This window comes from Brachionichthys hirsutus, chromosome 22, assembly GCF_040956055.1.
Source record: "Brachionichthys hirsutus isolate HB-005 chromosome 22, CSIRO-AGI_Bhir_v1, whole genome shotgun sequence".
In the NCBI taxonomy this organism is placed as follows: Eukaryota; Metazoa; Chordata; class Actinopteri; order Lophiiformes; family Brachionichthyidae; genus Brachionichthys; species Brachionichthys hirsutus.
Window position 1 is genome coordinate 898,092 of NC_090918.1, and position 19,037 is coordinate 917,128.

The window sequence follows — 19,037 nt, forward strand, 5'->3', positions numbered from 1 at the left end:
TTTCATTGGCTAATAAGAGTTTCTGTCATTACTCAGAAAGTCAAACATGTACTGAACAAATGGATTATTGCTTCAAGAATATTATGTAGCTAATTAAGCTTTTTTTATGTTTGAGAGTCCATTCTGAAGAAAAATATTTTTCTTGAAGAGTTTTAATGATCCGTAGAATCCTGCAAAGGGAGTTCTTTGTTAATCATTCTATTCCTGGTCCACAAATCTGACTCGAAACTTAATAACGTTTTATACATTCACATGCTTAATTATATATTAATCAAAATATAAATCTAAATTTGGAAGTGAAACTGTGGAGTAAAATTTCCACGTTCCACTTTAACAAACATTTCCCTTTACCCTCTGACTGTGCTGCAGCGCCCCCCAGTGTTCGGTGCAGAGAAAACAACAAACGCTACCTCATTCATGCTGTGTAAAGACAATTAATGTCTTAAAAGCCTTCAAACATTTTGACAACTAATTAATTAATCGCAATGTTTACATTTTAGAGACATCAAATTAAATTGTCTGCCTATTGGAATAAAATAGCACCGATTCCATTGTGATAGAAGCTGTTTTATTGTTCATCTGCAGGCAAGATCAGTAATGAAGCATCGTTTGATCCTTTTTTTGGTTTTCAGACCCCCACTTCCTGAACAACAAGGACATGTCGGATGTCACTTTCCTGGTGGAGGGGAAGCCGTTTTATGCACATAAAGTGTTGCTGTTCACAGCATCGGCCAGGTATAGAATGTCGCCATTTATTGACATGGAAAACTATTTGCCCTTCATTTGTAATGCAAACATTCATCCTCCTGTTTCCTTCAGGTTCAAGTCACTGCTCCAGAACCGACCAGCAGCAGAGAACACCTGCATTGAGATTAGCCACGTCAAGTATAATATTTTCCATGTAAGATGGGGTCGTCGTCCCCCCCCCAATAATAAATCCTTATTATAGTCTGGTTTCCCAAAGAAGGTTGTGGTACACCCAGGACCAAGTTAGTGTGTTCCCAAATATTGTTTCAGAGTAGTGTCTCAAATTTTAGAAAGGACAAAATAGTGTCAACAATGAATCGGTTCTGCAGTTGTCCTCAGATCCATGCAGGTTTGCATCTTGAAACTGTTTCTGCCTTGCAGCCCTACTGTTTTGGTGCACGCTCAGCACTCTCAGTGCCATTTTCTCGGTTGCAGCAGTCGAATACTTAAAGAAAAGGAAAAAAGAATCTTTTAAAAAAAAAAAAACACTGTCAAATCGCTGTGCACTCCCAGCCCCTCGGGAGATGGCAGGCTGACAAAGTCAGCAAATGTGAATGGGAGTTTTCGGTATGTGACGGAGTAAACCCATTAAAGTGGATCCAGGAGAAGTTTCAGAAAGTTTCTCTGCATTTTGAAGATCAGCAGTTAGGGCCATTTTAACTTATTGTTGGACCATCTGAGGGTTTAAGATGAAGCTGGAGGAACGCTGGGCCATGCGCTTTGAAAGAAACTATTACATTTTGTAGTGAGTAAGGATTATGTGATGAATTTCTTAGTTTTTCAACTTCCTTTTAAAGCATTTTTATGAATTATTCATGAACTGCCTGACAGGCTTCCATGAAACTTTGTAAATCACTGAAACTTGTGAACCATTGAGCGGAGCCAGTGTGAAGGTGTTTTTGGATTACGGTTTAATTGAATTAGAATGTCGGGCCGTGAAATTTATGAGTACCCTCCTAGTATAATTTGTAATGCCCTTGTATGTAGAATGTATTTTAAAAATGTTATTAGATCATACAAGACCCGAGCAGAAGCAGTGCCCTCCCTTGTGTCAAAGGACAAAAGACGACTCAGTCTTCCTGGACAAATAAACATATCAGAATCACTCAGATTAAGAATACTTTAATAATCCCAGAGGGAACTCAACAAAGTCAGAAATACGAGCTTAACTGTATGCTCATAGTGCATTAATAGATATAGAAAACAATAATATTAAGAAATGTTATTTCAGTAGAAGCTTACAATGACGCATTGCATAATTTAATGTGCCACTGAATATATATTTTACATGATAATATATATATATATTTTTACATAGAATAATCAAGTAAATTGTCTCTTTAGATAATGACCCCTGCACTGCTCTATTTCAGCTGGTCATGCAGTATCTGTACTGCGGAGGCCCTGAGTCTTTGCACATACGCAACACAGAAGTTATGGAGGTAAGCGGAGATGAAGCCAAAGCTGAGCGACAGCTCGAGCATTAGCATTTCTAATCCAGAGTCCTGTGCCTCATTCTGCACGGCTGTACTGTTCCCTGCAGCTCCTCTCTGCAGCCAAATTCTTCCAACTCGAGGCCCTTCAGAGACACTGTGAGATCATTTGCTCCAAGAACATCACCACAGAGACCTGTGTGGACCTCTACAAGCATGCCAAGGTGAGACGCCGACAGCAGAGCATTAAACCAATCGACATTAACATAAATTGAAAATAGATATTATTTTTTTGATTGTTATGGATTTCCTTTGACGTTCCTAATAACCTCCAATCTATTATCGTCCATCCTGGGTGATCGAATCACAATTGCAGCTTCAAATATGAAACCTGTTACAAATATCTGCAAGAAAAAAACCAAACAGTGACGTTCTTCTGTTTTCCTGCCTCCTTGTTTTTTTTTTTTTTATGTAGTTCCTTGGTGCCTCAGAACTCACCGCTTTCATTGAGGGCTATTTCCTGAAGAACATGGTGCTGCTCGTTGAACTTGACACCTTCAAGCAGCTGCTGTATGAAGCCCCCGCCCCCGAGAGTCCCATGTCCAGCCCCGGCATCCACGCCGACATCCTCCATGACCTGGAGAGAACCCTGGCCATACGCGTCCGCTCCATCCACCTCTCCACCTCCAAGGGCTCTGTGGTGTGAGGCCTCTCCTCTCCGAAGCCCACCGATCCAGCTTCCATGTAACGCCACTTTACACGCCCCCATCGCGTGTCCCGTCCCCACAGGTGAGGGGCTTCCCTTTAAATCTGCCTAATGCAGCACCCTCTGAGAGAGAGAGAGACCTTTCTAACCCCCCCCCCTCGTCCTAAAAGATCTTCCTGATCGCTTCACATCCATTCAACAACAACAAAAAATAAAATGCATGAAATACAGTCTGTGCACCTTAAAGCGGGCAGAGTGGACTTCTTGAACCCAGTAAAAGCAGGTTCCTCAATAACCCTCATGCGAGACTCTGGAGGCGCCACAACATCAAGTCTGACACATCCCAAAATATTGTCCCGCTGTCCAATCCAATAACAGTGACTCGTAGCAACACCAGGACACAAGCGGACTCTGTTTGAACTTGTGTCCATTCCATTCTGCCATTTCTACATTGGCTACATTTCACTGTGTCGTGCCTGGCGGTGTGCGCAGAGGCCCAATTGATCACAGGAACTTCCACTGTGGCCTAAACTGCAGCGCTGGTTTTAACTAAAGACGGCCCACTCAGTGAAATCTAGGCTGACGTATGCTTGAAACGCGGATACCCCAACTGGGAAATCAACTCCACCAACACTGTCGACTCTTTCCTGCGTGGGACCGACTCAACTGAGCGGCCCTCATGATGCTTTTTATGCAGCACCTACTCCATGGACCCAAGGGGAAGAGAAAAAGGGGGTGCTTTTTGACTTTTTATCCACTGCAAAGCAGGCTGAGTGGGGTTTGGAGATGGAGACCGATTCACAGGGACTTTCTCCCAGAAGGTGTTGAAAGTGTAAATACACCCGTAAAGTCATTGTGCTGGTTGTTTTCTTTTTGTACAGTATCCTCCGACACCCGTCTTACTGAAGGTCGTTCCTGCTGTATGTGTCCGTTTATGCCAAATTGCATGTTTAATCTGTTGGTTTGAATCTCTCCATCACGCCTTAGGTGTGCTTTCCGTGCAAAATGGGCCTTTTTTTGAGTGGTTTCGTCAGTTATGCTCAAACAAGATGGATTACCAAGAAACGGGGCTTCAGAGTGTGACAAAGCGTCTTCGCGGGTGTCCGTCCGAGTGTTTCTTGTATAAGAGGACACTCATCTTGTGATTTTCACGGGTGGTTTGAGACGTGGTTCCCCTTCAGCGTCAGATGTGTTGCTGCATTATGTAAATTTGATGCCAGAAGAAAATCCGTGACCAAATGTTGTGTCTCTAATTAACTCAAAATTGGAGGAAATTCAATTTATTTATTTTTCCCCGACTTTGACCAGCTGTTCATTAGATAACACTGTCAGCATTCCCAGTTAGTATCGGCCATGTTTTTCCACATGATGGCACTAAAAAGTTGATTATTAAACCTCTCAGTTAGACACAAGAGATCTTATAATGAAATCGTAGGACCTATAATATATTTTATGAATGTAAACAATGCAGCAAAAGTTTAATATTACCAAAATGTGCAATGTTTTCCAGCAACAAACCAAAAAAAAGTCCCTACCCTCTGCTTATAATGGCTTACAATGCAAATGTCTATAAAGTGTCCTCATACTTTGTGATGTTGTTACCATATAAATCTGACTCTACCATCAGATAACAGAGAAAAAGGTGATGTTTAACATTGTAGCACACTCCAAAAATATTTAACTATTTGTTTTGGACCAAAAGAAAAACCGAGAAGCATATTCGAATATAAATTAGTCTTAAGTTCTGTAAATAGTTACAGAAAATTCAATATAGATATTATCCTTGGACTTTATTTTCTTACCTACATACATAGCACTATATATTTTATTTTACACTTCACAGCTATTTTGTTTTACAAAAGTGAAAAAAGATTATATATATTAAAAAAAAGATGCTTGTAAGAATTGAAATTAAGCAATATTTCCATAAGGCTGTTACTTTGAGTAGTACAACGAATAAGATGCGACAGGATACAGAGCTGTAAATGTGAATTAATAAATGCGTAACAGAGCAAAGGATCGATTGAAAAAGCCTGAATATACTATTTGTCTTGATATTTTTGTGACATCCCATGATTGTATTTGGATTTAAATGTATTTTTCATTTTAACCCAGCAGGTTTGATGAAGCTGAATATTTTTTGGACTGGTTGAAATAACTTTTAACGACCTATTGTCCTTTATATTGACTCGTTATCTGTGGCCACATTTGAATTGAAATTTGCTACTTCAAAGGTGAAATGTACAGTAACTAAACGATGCAAACCCTTTTGTCTCCATTGAGATGAAAAGGCTCACAATGATGTCAAGCACTTTTTGTGCCAGTTACTGTAGCCTCACCCCCCCTACTCAAAAAGCATTCGTTTAAGAGTGAGCTGCTGTCTTATCGTGATCAAACAGCAGCTGATCGGTTTTCTTATTAGTCTCCATGCTATGCCATGAGCAAAGGACTAACTCACTCAAAGCTGTAGAGTCGGCTAAATGTCGGTTTGCATGGCTCTCCTTGTTTAATGTTGTTCAGAATGTGCTATATGTACACCAGCTTTGCCAAAAAGACTCTCCTTTTATTTTTTTTCTGACCCTTTATTTGCTTGCATATTCGTTCCTGGTAATAATAATAATAATTTGTAAATAAAACAACAACAAAAACATTTATCTTAGATGCAGTGGATACATGCATGGGATACTCGCTAGAAATAAAATCCACAACAGGATAACTTTTCCGATTCATTTTTTTGTTTGATGAAAAAAAAAATGTATATTGTACAAAATATATATATATATGAAATATAAATTATACATGGTGTGAGAAGCAGGGATGCAGTGGAGTTTAACAACAAAAAGGAATGTGACACTCGCGCTACGTTTTCTGTGGTTCCATGACATGTTTTCGTGGACAGATAATAAACGACCCCGAGTTTAAATTGCACGAGGATTTTGGCTTTGTTTCTGACATGTTTTTTTTAACCATGTTAATGGCACAGCTGTCAAAATCAGTTAAAAACATGTTTCCCGGTGTTCCTTAACGAAGGGCCGATGCGTTTCTTCTCAAGCTTGGGTAGTCGAGACCCGGGTTCTTCTCAGTATCCTAGGAGTGCACGCTTACTGACACCTCCGATGGTGAACATTCTGGGCGACCGCCCAGTAAAGAAACATGGCAAAGTACCCTCGAGGGTGCCCTTCCAACAGAAGAAACGAGATGAACTGCCCTCTCAGGGCCCTTTCAGTGGGGAGAGCATAATAAAGTGCCCACTGCCCCCTTTCTTGTGGGGCAAAACAGAGCAAACTGTCAATTAGATCATCCTTCATTTGGTGAAAACATGATAAAAGTGCCCAATAATATGCCCTTCCAATGGAGAAAGCAGAATTAAGTGCCCTTGCAGTGAGGAAAACGTGATGTCTGATTGGCCCTTCAGTAGAGACAACATGAGTAGGTTTCCTGGTTTCCCTTCCATTGGGGGAAACAGAAAGTACCCTCTGGGTGCACTCACAGAAGAAAGCACAAAGAACTGCCTTTTCATTGTAGAAAATCTGATGAAGTGCCAACTAGGATGCCCTTTCTGCACATCGAAATGTAACATCCTGCAATAACATGACGTTAGCATGTATTACTATAGCTTGTGGCACTAACATATTAAATTGGCCCTTTCCTCATAAATTCATGCCATAGAGGAAGAAGAGCCATTTTTCAACAATTAATTGCATGCATGAACTTAAAATTGGTCACTCATTCATCTACTGTCTTTCATTCTTTAAATTTTAGAATGACAAGAAAAAGGTCCAAGTTTATCCACATGAATTTATTCAGATTTTTCCTTACTTTGTTATGTATCAAAACAAAATAAATAAATAAAAATTGTATGTGGAAAAAAAAATACAATCCGAGTTATATCATACATCATGTATCACAGTTCAGACATTTAAACAGGAAGGCAACATCCGCCAAAACAAACAAAAATAGTATCAATATTATCATGCTTAGCGAGGTGAATATTCCTATTAATCTTTGTTTAATGAATAATTTAAGAAGCATTGGCCCCTGAAGATGCCTATCGTCAAATAAGGAGCTAGTTTCCGTTTCCCTTCATACACCACGGCTGCGGAAGTAAACAAGTGAAACCTATGTTGCTGACTGCGCATGCGCACTTGAAGCGGACCTTCGAGCCGCCTTTCCTCCCCGCCAACTTGTTCAGCAGGGTCGGGAGCACATAGACCCAACTACCCCCGGTAAATGTGCTTGTCTCGTTGATTTGCGTCTGACACAGCATGGAGAGCCCACATCGTACCGAAAATGGTAAGACCATTAGAAGTAATGCATGTTTCGCTCATCGCAACTTATTAGGCTTCCTTTTGGATTGTGTGCGCCCGATTTTGAACATGGCGTACGCCGCTCTGAGATGGCGGTGGCTTTGGGCTACGTTACAGCGCTAGCTAGCAGGCGGTGCATTGAAGTTATCAGGGGTGGGGGGGGTCTTCCTGTTAGCTAGACTAGCAAGCGAGCTACAAATGTATGGCCTACCAAGATAGTTAGCTAACCAGCTTACTTCAGAAAGTGACAGTTAGCTTTAAGTCAATACGGATCAGGTTTTAGCTAAGACTGTTGGGCTAATGGCTAAAAACAGTAGAATATAAGGTGGGTTAAAGTAAAGTCTCAAGATCGAAAATGCATTAAAATACAATACACTGCCGTACGTTCTCAAATTAAGTCCCAAACACATGACTGATGTATTGACAATATTGCCTCACCATTACAATTTCAACAGTTTGAGTATACTGTAATAGAAAGTCAGGACTCCAGCGGCCATATTTAGCATCGTGTTGGGACACTCACTGTGGCGTCTCGTAATTACGACGCAGAAGTCAGTCCTTGAAGGCAACCAAGATCAGTTTGGGGGAGGTGGGAATTTATCTAGTCACCAGACCGCCTGAGACCCTACTGACAATAGTGTAAACTCAACTAATAAAAAATAATCAATCATTTCTGGTTTAAATATAAAGATTGGATGTCTGACATTGATAAAAACATGCATTAAACCTGCGGCCATACAGACTCCAGCTGGTTGTTCTGATGGAACAAAAGCTCTGTTCTGTATATTTGATTGAGCTTTGAGTAGGTTTGAACCACGGGATCATTTTCATTCATGTTTATCCTACTGGTTAATTTCCTATTATTTTGTCCAACAATGCTTTCAAAAGATGTCTTTAAAATTAAGTCAAGCTTCAGTGTTTTGTTATTCAAACACCCAGTATCAAGATGGGTTTTTTTTAGTCTGTCTTGAAAGACTGGAAAAAGTGTGATCCATTCACATTAGCGTAACCGGTACCAATACTATGTTTTTGTATTCTTTATACTTGTGGAGCCTTGCTTAACATGACAAAGTTTCAAAATAACTGTCAGTTAACAAAATAAGTTACTAGAAATATATCTGAAGTGATTTCATTTTTAAATAAAGCAACAGCGTCATGACAGTTTTATGCCGAATATTATTTAAGTAAAGTAAACTGCTCTTAAGATTCATGTCCAGCTTTTGAGATGTGAAAATATTTTCCAGAGTGTCCTCTCATGCTGCAGTCTCTTCGCCTCTTCATACCCCCACTTCGCCTTGTGTCAGCGGCCATGTGGCAGGTCATCCACGGAGGGCACGTGCAAGATTATGGGATGGTGGAGGAGTTCATCAGCACAGTTTCGGAACTTGTGCCTGAACTTCTGAATGCGGACCAGAAAGCTCAACTCCTTCTGGGGCTCAGAGCAAGGGTAAGAATGCAAAATGGAAACACGGGGCAGACATTAACATTACTCAGCCAGAAAATGTCAGCGTCACCTGCAAGACGAGACAAAAAGACTTTCGTGTCCCAGTGCTGAGTCCAATGACCGTTAGTGAATCGCGTTTCCCGGCGCTGCTGTTCCGTCGGTTTGGTTTACCCTGAGGTGAAACCATTTGTTCCAGGTGGTTCTGGAATTGTGTCAAGATGAGAAGATATTAGACAGAGAGTCCATCGAGGCGCACCTGCAGCGGATCAGAAGCCTCATATCGATGTGGGCAGCGCAGGTGAGCTTTTATTTGATCTTTTTTTGGCTTGCATGCTTTCATTTACTTTGCTCAACGATCTATCCTATCTGTGCATATTTTTTTTTTTTTCCAGCCTTGTTTTGCCAATGTTGAGTTTCCAGAGTCAAACTTTGTCGATCAAGTGGAGTTGCTGCTGCAAGACGCCGAGGAGAGGGAGCGGTTTTTCCAGGTCTGTGATTTATTTATTTGATTTTGTGTCTCGTGTTGAATCCTTGGCTTTATTTGTACTATTAATGCAAACCTTGCTCCACAGTATGATACTCGGTTGTGTACAGTGTTAGCCTGTAAACTCTGTTTATTTCTTCCAGGATGTTTTCCCCACAGATTTCGGGCCTGATTTTGACAACGCTCTACAGGTGCTAATGCTGGACTTCCTGTCCAGACTGGAAAAGTTGATTCCGGTACCAAATATTCAGCAGGTACTTTGAAAACCTATTTTGTCATCATTCAAGCTCCTTTGTCTCTTTTTTTTTTTAAATCTGAATTTGATATTTTATAATACTAAAGCTCAGAATATTTATTTAAACGTGATTTTTTTTTTAAACTCGTACTTGACCTAGCAACAAATTGCAACAACAAACAAAGTAAAGCGCGTGTTTGAAGATAAGCATAGAGATATTTTGACGTCATGAATCTCTGCTCTAGACTGCGTCCATGCTCAGTGCCGTCCCATCAGCCATGGAGGAGTGCGTGCACTCAGTTCCTGATCCCCAGCGCATGAAGACTGTCCTGCTGTACCACACAACTCTTGGACATTTTGATGCATCTGGTGAGTCACATCTGGGCTACGTGGGCAACATTATAACCTGAACCGCAGTTTTCTCGTGTCACACAGTCAATGCTCTCCATTAAAGAAACGAAGGGCAGTAAACAGAATTAAGTTGTTTTACAGCTAGATGGGCAACACAAGTCAAGTTGAGCGCTGTTCTGATGTTCACTGCGCAGACAAATGTGCTTAAAGGTTTTCTTTAGACCCCAAAGATATGACAAATTAATAACGCAAAAATGTGAGCTACTTGTCTGAGAATATTTCACATCAAGTCTTGTTCCAGAAGGCGACCTGATCAGGGCAGAAGAGTTATTGTTAGCAGTTGTGTAAAAGTTTTTGTTTGTGTGTGTTCTGGTAGTTTTTGCTTTTGTTGTGGAAGTATTCATGACAAAAACAGGTCACTAGCTTAAAAAACATGCAAATTTAGTCCACGTTAAATGCATTCCCAGTGTGAAAGGAACTTTTTTTTTTTTTTACCCCTGTAGTTTCTCACACCTATTTCTCAAATCTCAGGCACATATTTTGATATTGAATCCATTGATTTCAGTACTGCTGATATATCAGTGTGACCGGGACATGTACAATATGTCATTTTGGGTTACTTAAGACAGATTTGTTTTTGGCGCCAAGCTAATGCGATTGTCATTTTCCTGACAGATGAATCTCAGACCATTCCTTCTTCCTTCGGAAACTGCGTCCTGTCTTCGCTGTCCCTCCCTCAGCTGGAGAAGGTTGTGATCGAGGCCGACCAAATGCAGTTGCAGCCTTCGTCGGCGCAGCTGGACGGCTGCGTGACTGTCCAGGTGGAGGGAGAGACTGTCACGCTGTTGGACTACATACAGATTGAGCAGCAGTCAGGTTTAGCTGAGCCTGAAGAACATGAGTTAAATGAAGAGGAAGAACAAACTGCCGCGGGGGACGCCTTGAAGCCGGCAGCGTTCCAACCCCTGAAGCAAAGCAAGAGGCTGGAGTTGAAGCGAAGTGTTTTGAATGAACGCAAAGACGCCGCCGCTAAGAGGCAAAGGAAGAAATATTCCAACAATAAGGCGTGTCCCGTGTGCAATAAGATGTTCCTGCGAGCTGCGGCCATGAGACGACACCTGGAAACTCATTCTGCCAATCGTGATCTCAAGTACAAGTGCGAGAGCTGCGACAAAAGGTTCAGGGACCATTACGACATGAAGCGACACAACATGCGCGTCCACGAGCGCGATGAGATGGGCGACGGCGCTCCGGACGAGGACTCGGAAGATCCCTGCTCCTCGGAGATGACGGAAAACAAAATCTGCTCTCTTTGCGGGAAGTATTTCGGCCGTCGGGTAGACATGGAGCGACACATGCAATCCCACTCGGAGGACCGCCCTTACAACTGCTGCTTCTGCGAGAAGAGATTTAAGAACCCGTACGTGTTGAAGAGGCACCAGAAGGAGATTTGCAAGAGCAGAGAGCTGAAGAGGCCGAAGCGGAGAGAGTCGCCGTGCCCGACGCCGTTGCCCCCGCCGGAGGTGTCGACCGACGGTAAAGTCTGTCCCGTCTGCAGCAGAATCCTGCCTTACTCTGCCGACATCACGAAGCATTTGCGATCTCATACGGAAGAGCGTCCGTTTATCTGCGTCACGTGCGAAAAGGGCTTCAAGTACAGGGACACGTTGAAGAAGCATCAGATAATCCACGGCCACGAGGGCATCCGGGAGGAGCAGAGCAAGACGGTGGAGGAGATCTTGGCAGAAGTGGACGGTCAGAGTTGCTGCAACGTGGGCATCAATGAAAGTCATCTCGACGCAGACGCGTCGAAGGAGTCGCCATCTGCACCTGTGAGAAGAATAGGCAAGAAGGGCCTTAAAGTGTGTCCAGTCTGCGCGCGGCAATTTGACAGCATCAAGACGCTGAACCGGCACATACAGTGTCACACAGAAGACCGGCCTTACCATTGCATCCACTGCAAGAAGCGTTTTAAACACATGCACGGGCTGAAGAGACACCAGATTTACGCCATTTGTCATAAGAAGATAGCACGATTCTCTTGGAAGAAAGAGCCGAGAGGCGCGCCCGGCCAGAGCGACGCGTCCGGCGCCGACCCTCAGCAGGGCGCTCTGAAGATACCCGTGTGGTGCTCCAACTGCGGCAAGCACTTTGAATACCCGTCCGCTCTGAAGGAGCACCAGGAAAACGTCTGCAAGGTGAAAGTGAGCGAAATCATGAGGTGCGACGACTGCGGGAAAGAATTCAAAAGCATGACGATGCTCAAAGTGCACCAGAGGATTCACGATCCGCTCTACTGCAAGGAGTGCGGGAAGATACTCGCCACGGAGCCCGCGTTCGAGAGGCACAAACTCATGCACAGGCCGATGCAGTGCACGATGTGTGAGAAGTCGTTCACGTTGCTGAGGCGCTTGAGGGAACACTACGAGAAGCAGCACAACTTCGCCGGGCCCTACGCCTGCGGGCAGTGCGACAAGTGTTTCATGCAGCTGTCCTACCTCGCCATCCACCAGAGGATCCACAAAGGCGAGTTCCCTTACGTGTGCGACGTGTGCCCGGAGAAGTTCCGGTCTTCCAACTGTCTGACCGTTCACCTGCGGAAGCACACCGGGGAGAAGCCCTTCCTGTGTTGGCAGTGCGGGAAGTGCTACCGCTCGGCCTCGGAGCTCACCGTGCACATGGGCACCCACTCCGAGGAGAGGCCCTGGGCTTGCACCCAGTGCGAGGCGGCGTACCGCACCAAGCTGCAGCTGACCAACCACGTGGAGCAAATCCACATCGGCGTCCGGTACTCCTGCCACAGCTGCGGCAAGCAGTTCATGAAGGAGACGTCGCTGAAGAGGCACGAGCTCATCCACACCGGCGAGAGGCCGCACCAGTGCACGGTGTGCGGCAAGACGTTCCTCACCGCCAACGAGCTCAGGCTGCACAACAGGTATCACACCGGCGAGCGCCCGTACAAGTGCGTGGAGTGCGGCAAGGCCTTCATCCAATCGGGATATTTGAAGTCGCACATGCGCATCCACACGGGAGAGAAGCCGTTTAAGTGTGACGTATGCGATAAAGGCTTCCGGTTGTCTTACCACATGAAGAAACACAGGCGGACTCACGCCGGGAAGCCGAAGAGCTACACGTGCGAGGAGTGCGGCTCGGCGTTCCAGCAGAAGAAGTCCCTCTGGGAGCACTCCCTCACGCACAGTGTGAAAATCGAACAGTCCTTCACAGACGTAGTGCAAATCGAGTTGCACTAGAAATTCTGACCTGGTTACCAAAAGCCACTCGGTTCTCAAGTTACTTTCATTTGACGCGTGCTTAAGTTTGTTCGTTTATTGATTTTCTACCTTATTGATTCACATGTTCTCCAAAGTTCCAGTTAAGAACCATAAGACGCATGTACATATTTAAAACCAATGAATAAACTTAATTTCTACAGCTTTGTGTCCCGATTTATTCTTGATCCCTTCATTAGTTGTTGTTTTTTTCCCCCAATCAACTTTAATGAAAAGGCTTTTTCAGTTCACAGATTGAGCGACAGGGAAATTGACAGCGTGTTGATCATCAGACGTTTGGTTTCACTGGATTGTTTCGGACAGTCAAGAATTCGGGTATAAGATTTCACCTGGGCCTGTTGAATATTTTTAATTTCATAATACTAACTCCGGCTTGATCCCACTTTATTGATTGAGGATTACAATGAAACCTGCATTCATATAATATGCCGGTAATACATTTATATGAAACCTTTGGATTGATAGTCCAATTTGACCAGAAGGTGGCAGTATAACACTGGTAATAAACAGCTGCATCACGCAAGAGGTGGGAGAGCTGTCAGTGCTGCCCCTACTTGCCAGTTTGTTTTGGAGGATCATGACTGCAAACCTAAGAACATAAATAAAACTGTCTTGTGTCCGTATGGGAACTGTCAGACGCACGCCGTCGCCTGTTTACTCTGATTCACAGGGACTCCTGCTTGTTTGTGCACCTTGTCATTTAACGTGGCACAAGTCTCCCAACGTGTGTTTATACTGCAACTCAATATTTACGCTGTGCTCTTCCTCGCAGTCGGTGTCACCTGACTGTTTACTCGGGCCTAAGTGACAGCCCGAACCGCAAGCGAGAGCAGCATCCGTGTCCGGTTCCACAGAAACTGCTCCCATCTCCAGGAACAAGTCAAAGGCCGGCTGAGGTAGAAGAGAGCCTCTGCAGACTGTTTGGAGCAGATCACTTATTTTTCTTTTTAAACCGAGAGCATATAGATTTTTATGGGGCTGTAATTGCTTCAGTGTGTCCTGGATTATACCCCTGTAATTGACGCCTGGCAGAGGCCTCTCCGATGCATAACCTCTGCAGTGCCAGGTGGTGGGTAGGGAGAGGAGTGCAGCACCCCCCACTCCCCAGCCAGCGAGGGGGGGCACTAGGGAGATGTGGCTCTTGTCGTGGGACTAGTAAACAACCTGCACACTTTCTTCATTCTCTCGTGCAGCGTGACCTGGGACGGCGAGCTCGCTGCAACAACACCAAGACATGAGGAAGTGTGGAGTGTCCTTTTGGGATATTTGCCTGTTGTCTGGGTTTATATTGCCACATATTAAGACTGCACATTCTATCTATCCTCCCAATGTCAATAGAAGCTTGTCTTTGCAGGAGCACAGGGGGTTTTGATCTTATTCCAGCTGACAGCGACCCCAGAGAGGTTGTCGGTTCATTCATGCTGACACGGGAATGACATTTTTAATTTACCTACTTTGCTTGGTTTTGTTGCTGAGGGAGGAAGCGAGACTAGAACCCCACCTGGGTCCAGGATGCTTCGTCATCATAAGCTTCACTTTAAGACTCTTATTGGAAATGCACAAGATTTGTTTGCAGAAAGGTTTGAATTACATCATAAAAGAAGCAATCAAGTCATTAAACTATAAAAAAAAAAAAATTGAACTGCATGGCAAACTCATCTGCGTACGACTGTCCGAACCGGTTTGTGTGGCATCAATCCGAGATGAAAAAGAAACTAAAGGAGCAGCATTACCTTTAAAAGTGGAATTAGTAAGCTATCGGCAGAATTTTTGTTCCAGCATTACGAGACCGAAGACATAATATTGTGATACATCGACTGAAGAAGCGTCAAGCCTTGTCCTGTCCTGAATGGGACTTAAATAGTTAAATAATCTTATCCAAACAGAAAACACAGCCTCTTTAACCTGAATAAAGACAAGCTTTATAATCTTTATAAATGGCTTATCGTGAATAACACATCATTAAATGTGAAATTAAAAAGGAAAAAAATCAACAACAACCTTGGTTTTATTCAAATAAATATTCAGCAAGTAAGATGCAAAAAAAGCTGCTGTTGATCTTTGAGGTCAAAGGTTAACCTGCTGTGAAAGTGGTGATCGAAGCGACTTGCCTCCGGCCCCAGGCTGGTGTCGCTCTATGGAAAGCCGAGCTAACAGCAGTAACTCATGGTTATTCTGGATCTAAGCTGTTTCCTATACGTTTCGGGAGGTACCCTAAAGTTCCGCTCATGTTTCACAATTTTCACCTTTCAAAAAGCTCGATTGACGCCTGATAATACGACTACTAGAATCATATTCATAACATTTATAGCTATTCATTCAACTAACAGCCGTTTCTTAAGGATCGAGCCCTCGGACGTTTCAAGATGCAGACTGAATTTGATCTTAGTTCTGTAGCATAATTATTTGTCATAATCACAGATGTAAATTGCCCATCAGCCCAGTAAATGTATCTTTGCGTGTAACTTGGGTCTAGCTCAGACCTACATGGGTGGGCAGAGCGAAGGGAGATGTCATTTTTCAAGCGTTGCTATCCGTAAAAGTTAGAGGCAAATAATCTGATAGGGGCAATTAGAGTCCGTCTGGGTCCAGAATACCACCAAAATCGAATGGGTTGTTTCGTGTGTCCGTACCCCAACTCTCCACAAACGTTCATCAAAATCAGTTCATGGCTTTTTGAAAAATCATCCTTCCAACTGCCTGACGAAAGCCTAAGCTCCCTGGCCGAGTTAATAAATTAGTAACAGAAGCATTCGGTGAAAAAAACCCATTTGAGGCTTCTGCAGCCAAATTGATAATGTGTCACTGTGACCTTCACCTGTGTTTGTTTTCTAAGAAAGTGGCGTGGCACAATTTGACGAAACTCCTGCCCCCACAGCATAAACTGTTCAATTTCACAAGAGATACTTTTTTTTTTTTTTTTACAGGCAGGTTTTGATCATCAACAGGCATCACAGATTTTCCTGGCCTTTTTCCCAAAATCCTGTGACCCCTGTGAGTCGCTACGGAAACACAGAATAGCATAACAAGTTCCATGATGCACCTCTATTTCTTCCACATGACTTGAGAGTGTGTGCTTTTTTTGGGGGGGGGGGGGGGGTACTTTGCATTGTTTTCCTTTCTTTTGTTTTAGTCAATTGCTTAAGGTGGAAATGCAACAGAGCTGGAAATACTCCCAGACAGAGACAGACCCCAAATCAAATGTGTGTATCTAAGTCCACTTGCACGTCTGTTTGTCCCCGTGTGTGCATGTGTGTGTGTGTGTGTGTGCATAAATGTGACATTTCACTTCACACATTCCCTCCCATCTCTGGTACCAATCCTGCAATGCCACACAGCCCTTCATCCTTCCTCGCTGCCAGGGCTTTCACACAAGCGCTTTCTCTCATTTTTCATCTTACTTCTTCCTCTGTCCACTCGCTTCCACGCATTCATTCTGCACCGCTTGCCTGTATCTGTGTATCCCTCTGACTCAGACATTTTTTTTAAAAGCAGGGGAGGCCAGATGGGATGCTGTTAACACTGCAAAAAAAAAAAGAAATGTCTGCCTTTTTGCCTTTTTATCTATAAGTAAAATGAGAAAAATGGTCTGCTGTGGTATGAAATCCCTTTTGTAAGCACGGCCAAATCTTAACAAAGAAATAATACTCCTCTCTGCCATCAATAAAATTACACAAAGATAAGAAACCATGAAGAAGAAGAAAACATTAAAAATCTGAATATGTTGTATATATAAAGGCTGTTTTATGATAACACTTTTTTATTTTTATTTTTTACCTTTTCTTACAGGAAAATAGTGTGATTTTTTAAAAACACTCCTGATTAAAATGACTTGCAAAGATGGACATTTTTTGCAGTGCACGCTCTCCTTGCTCCACCAGAAGGGAGTGAAAACAGCCCTTCCCTGGTCAATGAGTTCACCGGGGCGGACGCCTCCTTAGACAAGGTTGCAGGGGGGGGGGGGGGGGGGGTTAGGAGGGGAGGTGGTGGTGAGGTGGGGGGGGGGGGGGGTCAAAAGTCCTGCAACAGAAGAGAAAAGAGTCCGAGTAAGGGAGGGAGAGACAGAAACCTGGCACCAAGACAGTTCGGAGCACTGGGCATTAGAGACGGTGAACAAGGGAAGGTCAGCCCCCCCCCCCCCCCCCACCCGCCTTCTTCTTCTTCCTATTACTGCATCAGTAGATGGACAGCAGAAGCCCATCATCAATACTGCCAGACCACAGCTACTGTGATAACAGGAAGGACTGTGATGAAGCATTTACATGCTAGATTGTGTGGTTATTTTTGACGTCATGAAGCAATGAAAGAGGATGAGATCATTTTACATCTAAGACGGGCCACTGACAGAGAGGCTTATGGGCGTCAGTCGCCGCCCGAGTCCCTGATCTGATGCTAACAAGGTCATGCTCTGGCCTGAAAGCAGCTTTGCCTCTAATCAGAGGAGCATCATCAACATCATCATCATCATCATATTCTGTGTTGTATCAGCAGCTTCGGACTTGTGACGCAATCTGCCAGGAGAGGCGGACTGAGTCTCGGCTCGGTGTATATCCTGTCTCCAAACAGCTGTCCCGAGAGGACGATAAATAAGTCAGGTCGCAGATTGAGGACCGGCCGCCTGGAAACATGCAAACTGTAAAAAGAAATGTGTGCAAAAGCAAGGCTTGCAACTCCAATTATGCTGTCTGCTGATGAATCTGCCGATCAAGACTATATAATGGGGGGGGGGGGGGGGGGGGGGGGGGAAGATGAAAGAAACACGAGGAAAGCTTTTGTTTAAAAATGTGAGCCAAAGTAAATGCAATAAGTGAGATGTGAGAATTTTGACATTCTTGGAGATGTAATACCCTTTCATAATTAAAATCAGCATAATAATAATAATACTCAGCACACGTTCTCACAGAATAAAATAAGTTCCTCCAAGTGTATGAACGAGATGAAGATAATTGTTTATTGCAGCCGATGATGTGCGGGTAGCCTGCCAGAAATTCTTTGACTTCCACAGACGGTGATTGATTGAAGAGCATCTGCCCCGAGCACCAGCACACATCCGTTCTCCCAACGGGTGGTGGTGGTGGCGGCTGATGATTCAGCTGAAACTGATAGCGTCAGCTCCATGTTGAAGTTGGTGGATCTCTGATGTTTGGGTGGGACAGGGAACGATGGGGTCACCTTTAGCAGTAGCATTAAAAATTAGAGGTATAATAAATAAATAAAAGGATTGCTCCTCTCCCCCGCAGCATCGGTGTGCGGACTTGCTGTTTGGGCCGAAGACGACAAGCCGCACGCCTCCATCTCCTCCAGTTCAGCCGTTTCTTCTGTATTTAATTTGTTAGAATTGAAATAATGTGAATAAATAAGTCCTGGTTCTGCCCTCTTTCTGACCTGTTCCCCTTTCTGACTAATTCTGCATGGATCAAGTATCTGCTGTAAAGCCACAAAAGAAACAGAGATTTATCGTCACGATATATTTATCTGCTGAATGTTTAAAACGAAGTAACGTCAGTTTTTTTCTGTCCAGTGGCAGCAACCTTTCTCTTCTTTCCTTCCTGTGACACGCAGCCCGTCTGTGTCACGTGGGTGACCTTTGATCGTGCCTGCATTTTGACCCACTTTACCTCCACAAATAAAACTGTTGCACGTCCTCCCCTTTGGAACCAGCCTCATGCTGGGATACATGCTGGTATCCTGTTTAATGATTGGGTCACAGCACCGAGCTCATGTTTAGTGATTAGGACCAGTGTTGATGTCCTCTCCCAGCTGAACACGGCTCTCTTTTAAGCCCTCCCGGTGTGACCCATGTGCGTGCCTGATGTTATATTTGTCTTAAACTGGAGGTCCTTTAACATAATGAAGCACCATCAAGTGTTTGCCAGTCCAGTTGTAAAGCATCGGCTTCTGTGTAGCTGAAAAATATGGAGTTTTTTTTTTTTTCTAGATCTTTTTTGGACCATTTTGACATCAGTCACTCTGTTCATGAAGGAAGATCAGTTTCAGAGTGACTCAGAGTGACTCAAATCGGACTTTGGCTGAAGTGCGC

The 19,037-nt window shown here is 43.8% G+C and overlaps 2 protein-coding genes across 2 annotated transcripts in view; both read left to right on the plus strand.

The window, feature by feature from the left end:
* LOC137910723 (ankyrin repeat and BTB/POZ domain-containing protein 3-A) overlaps window positions 1-2,886 on the plus strand; it is a 92,701-nt gene extending 89,815 nt beyond the window's left edge. Inside the window, exons 13-17 of the mRNA XM_068755120.1 lie at window positions 633-735; window positions 820-901; window positions 2,121-2,189; window positions 2,291-2,404; window positions 2,656-2,886. Coding sequence (XP_068611221.1) covers window positions 633-735; window positions 820-901; window positions 2,121-2,189; window positions 2,291-2,404; window positions 2,656-2,886 — 599 coding nt within the window. The remainder of the gene's footprint in view (window positions 1-632; window positions 736-819; window positions 902-2,120; window positions 2,190-2,290; window positions 2,405-2,655) is intronic.
* A 4,204-nt stretch (window positions 2,887-7,090) lies between these two features.
* On the plus strand, window positions 7,091-13,132 carry LOC137910944 (zinc finger protein 11-like). The gene is made up of 7 exons (XM_068755365.1): window positions 7,091-7,179; window positions 8,438-8,640; window positions 8,834-8,935; window positions 9,030-9,125; window positions 9,265-9,375; window positions 9,602-9,725; window positions 10,383-13,132. Exons 1-7 carry the CDS (start codon window positions 7,152-7,154, stop codon window positions 12,956-12,958), a joined length of 3,240 nt encoding a protein of 1,079 aa, XP_068611466.1. The 5' UTR covers window positions 7,091-7,151; the 3' UTR covers window positions 12,959-13,132.
* The last annotated feature ends 5,905 nt before the right edge of the window (window positions 13,133-19,037 follow it).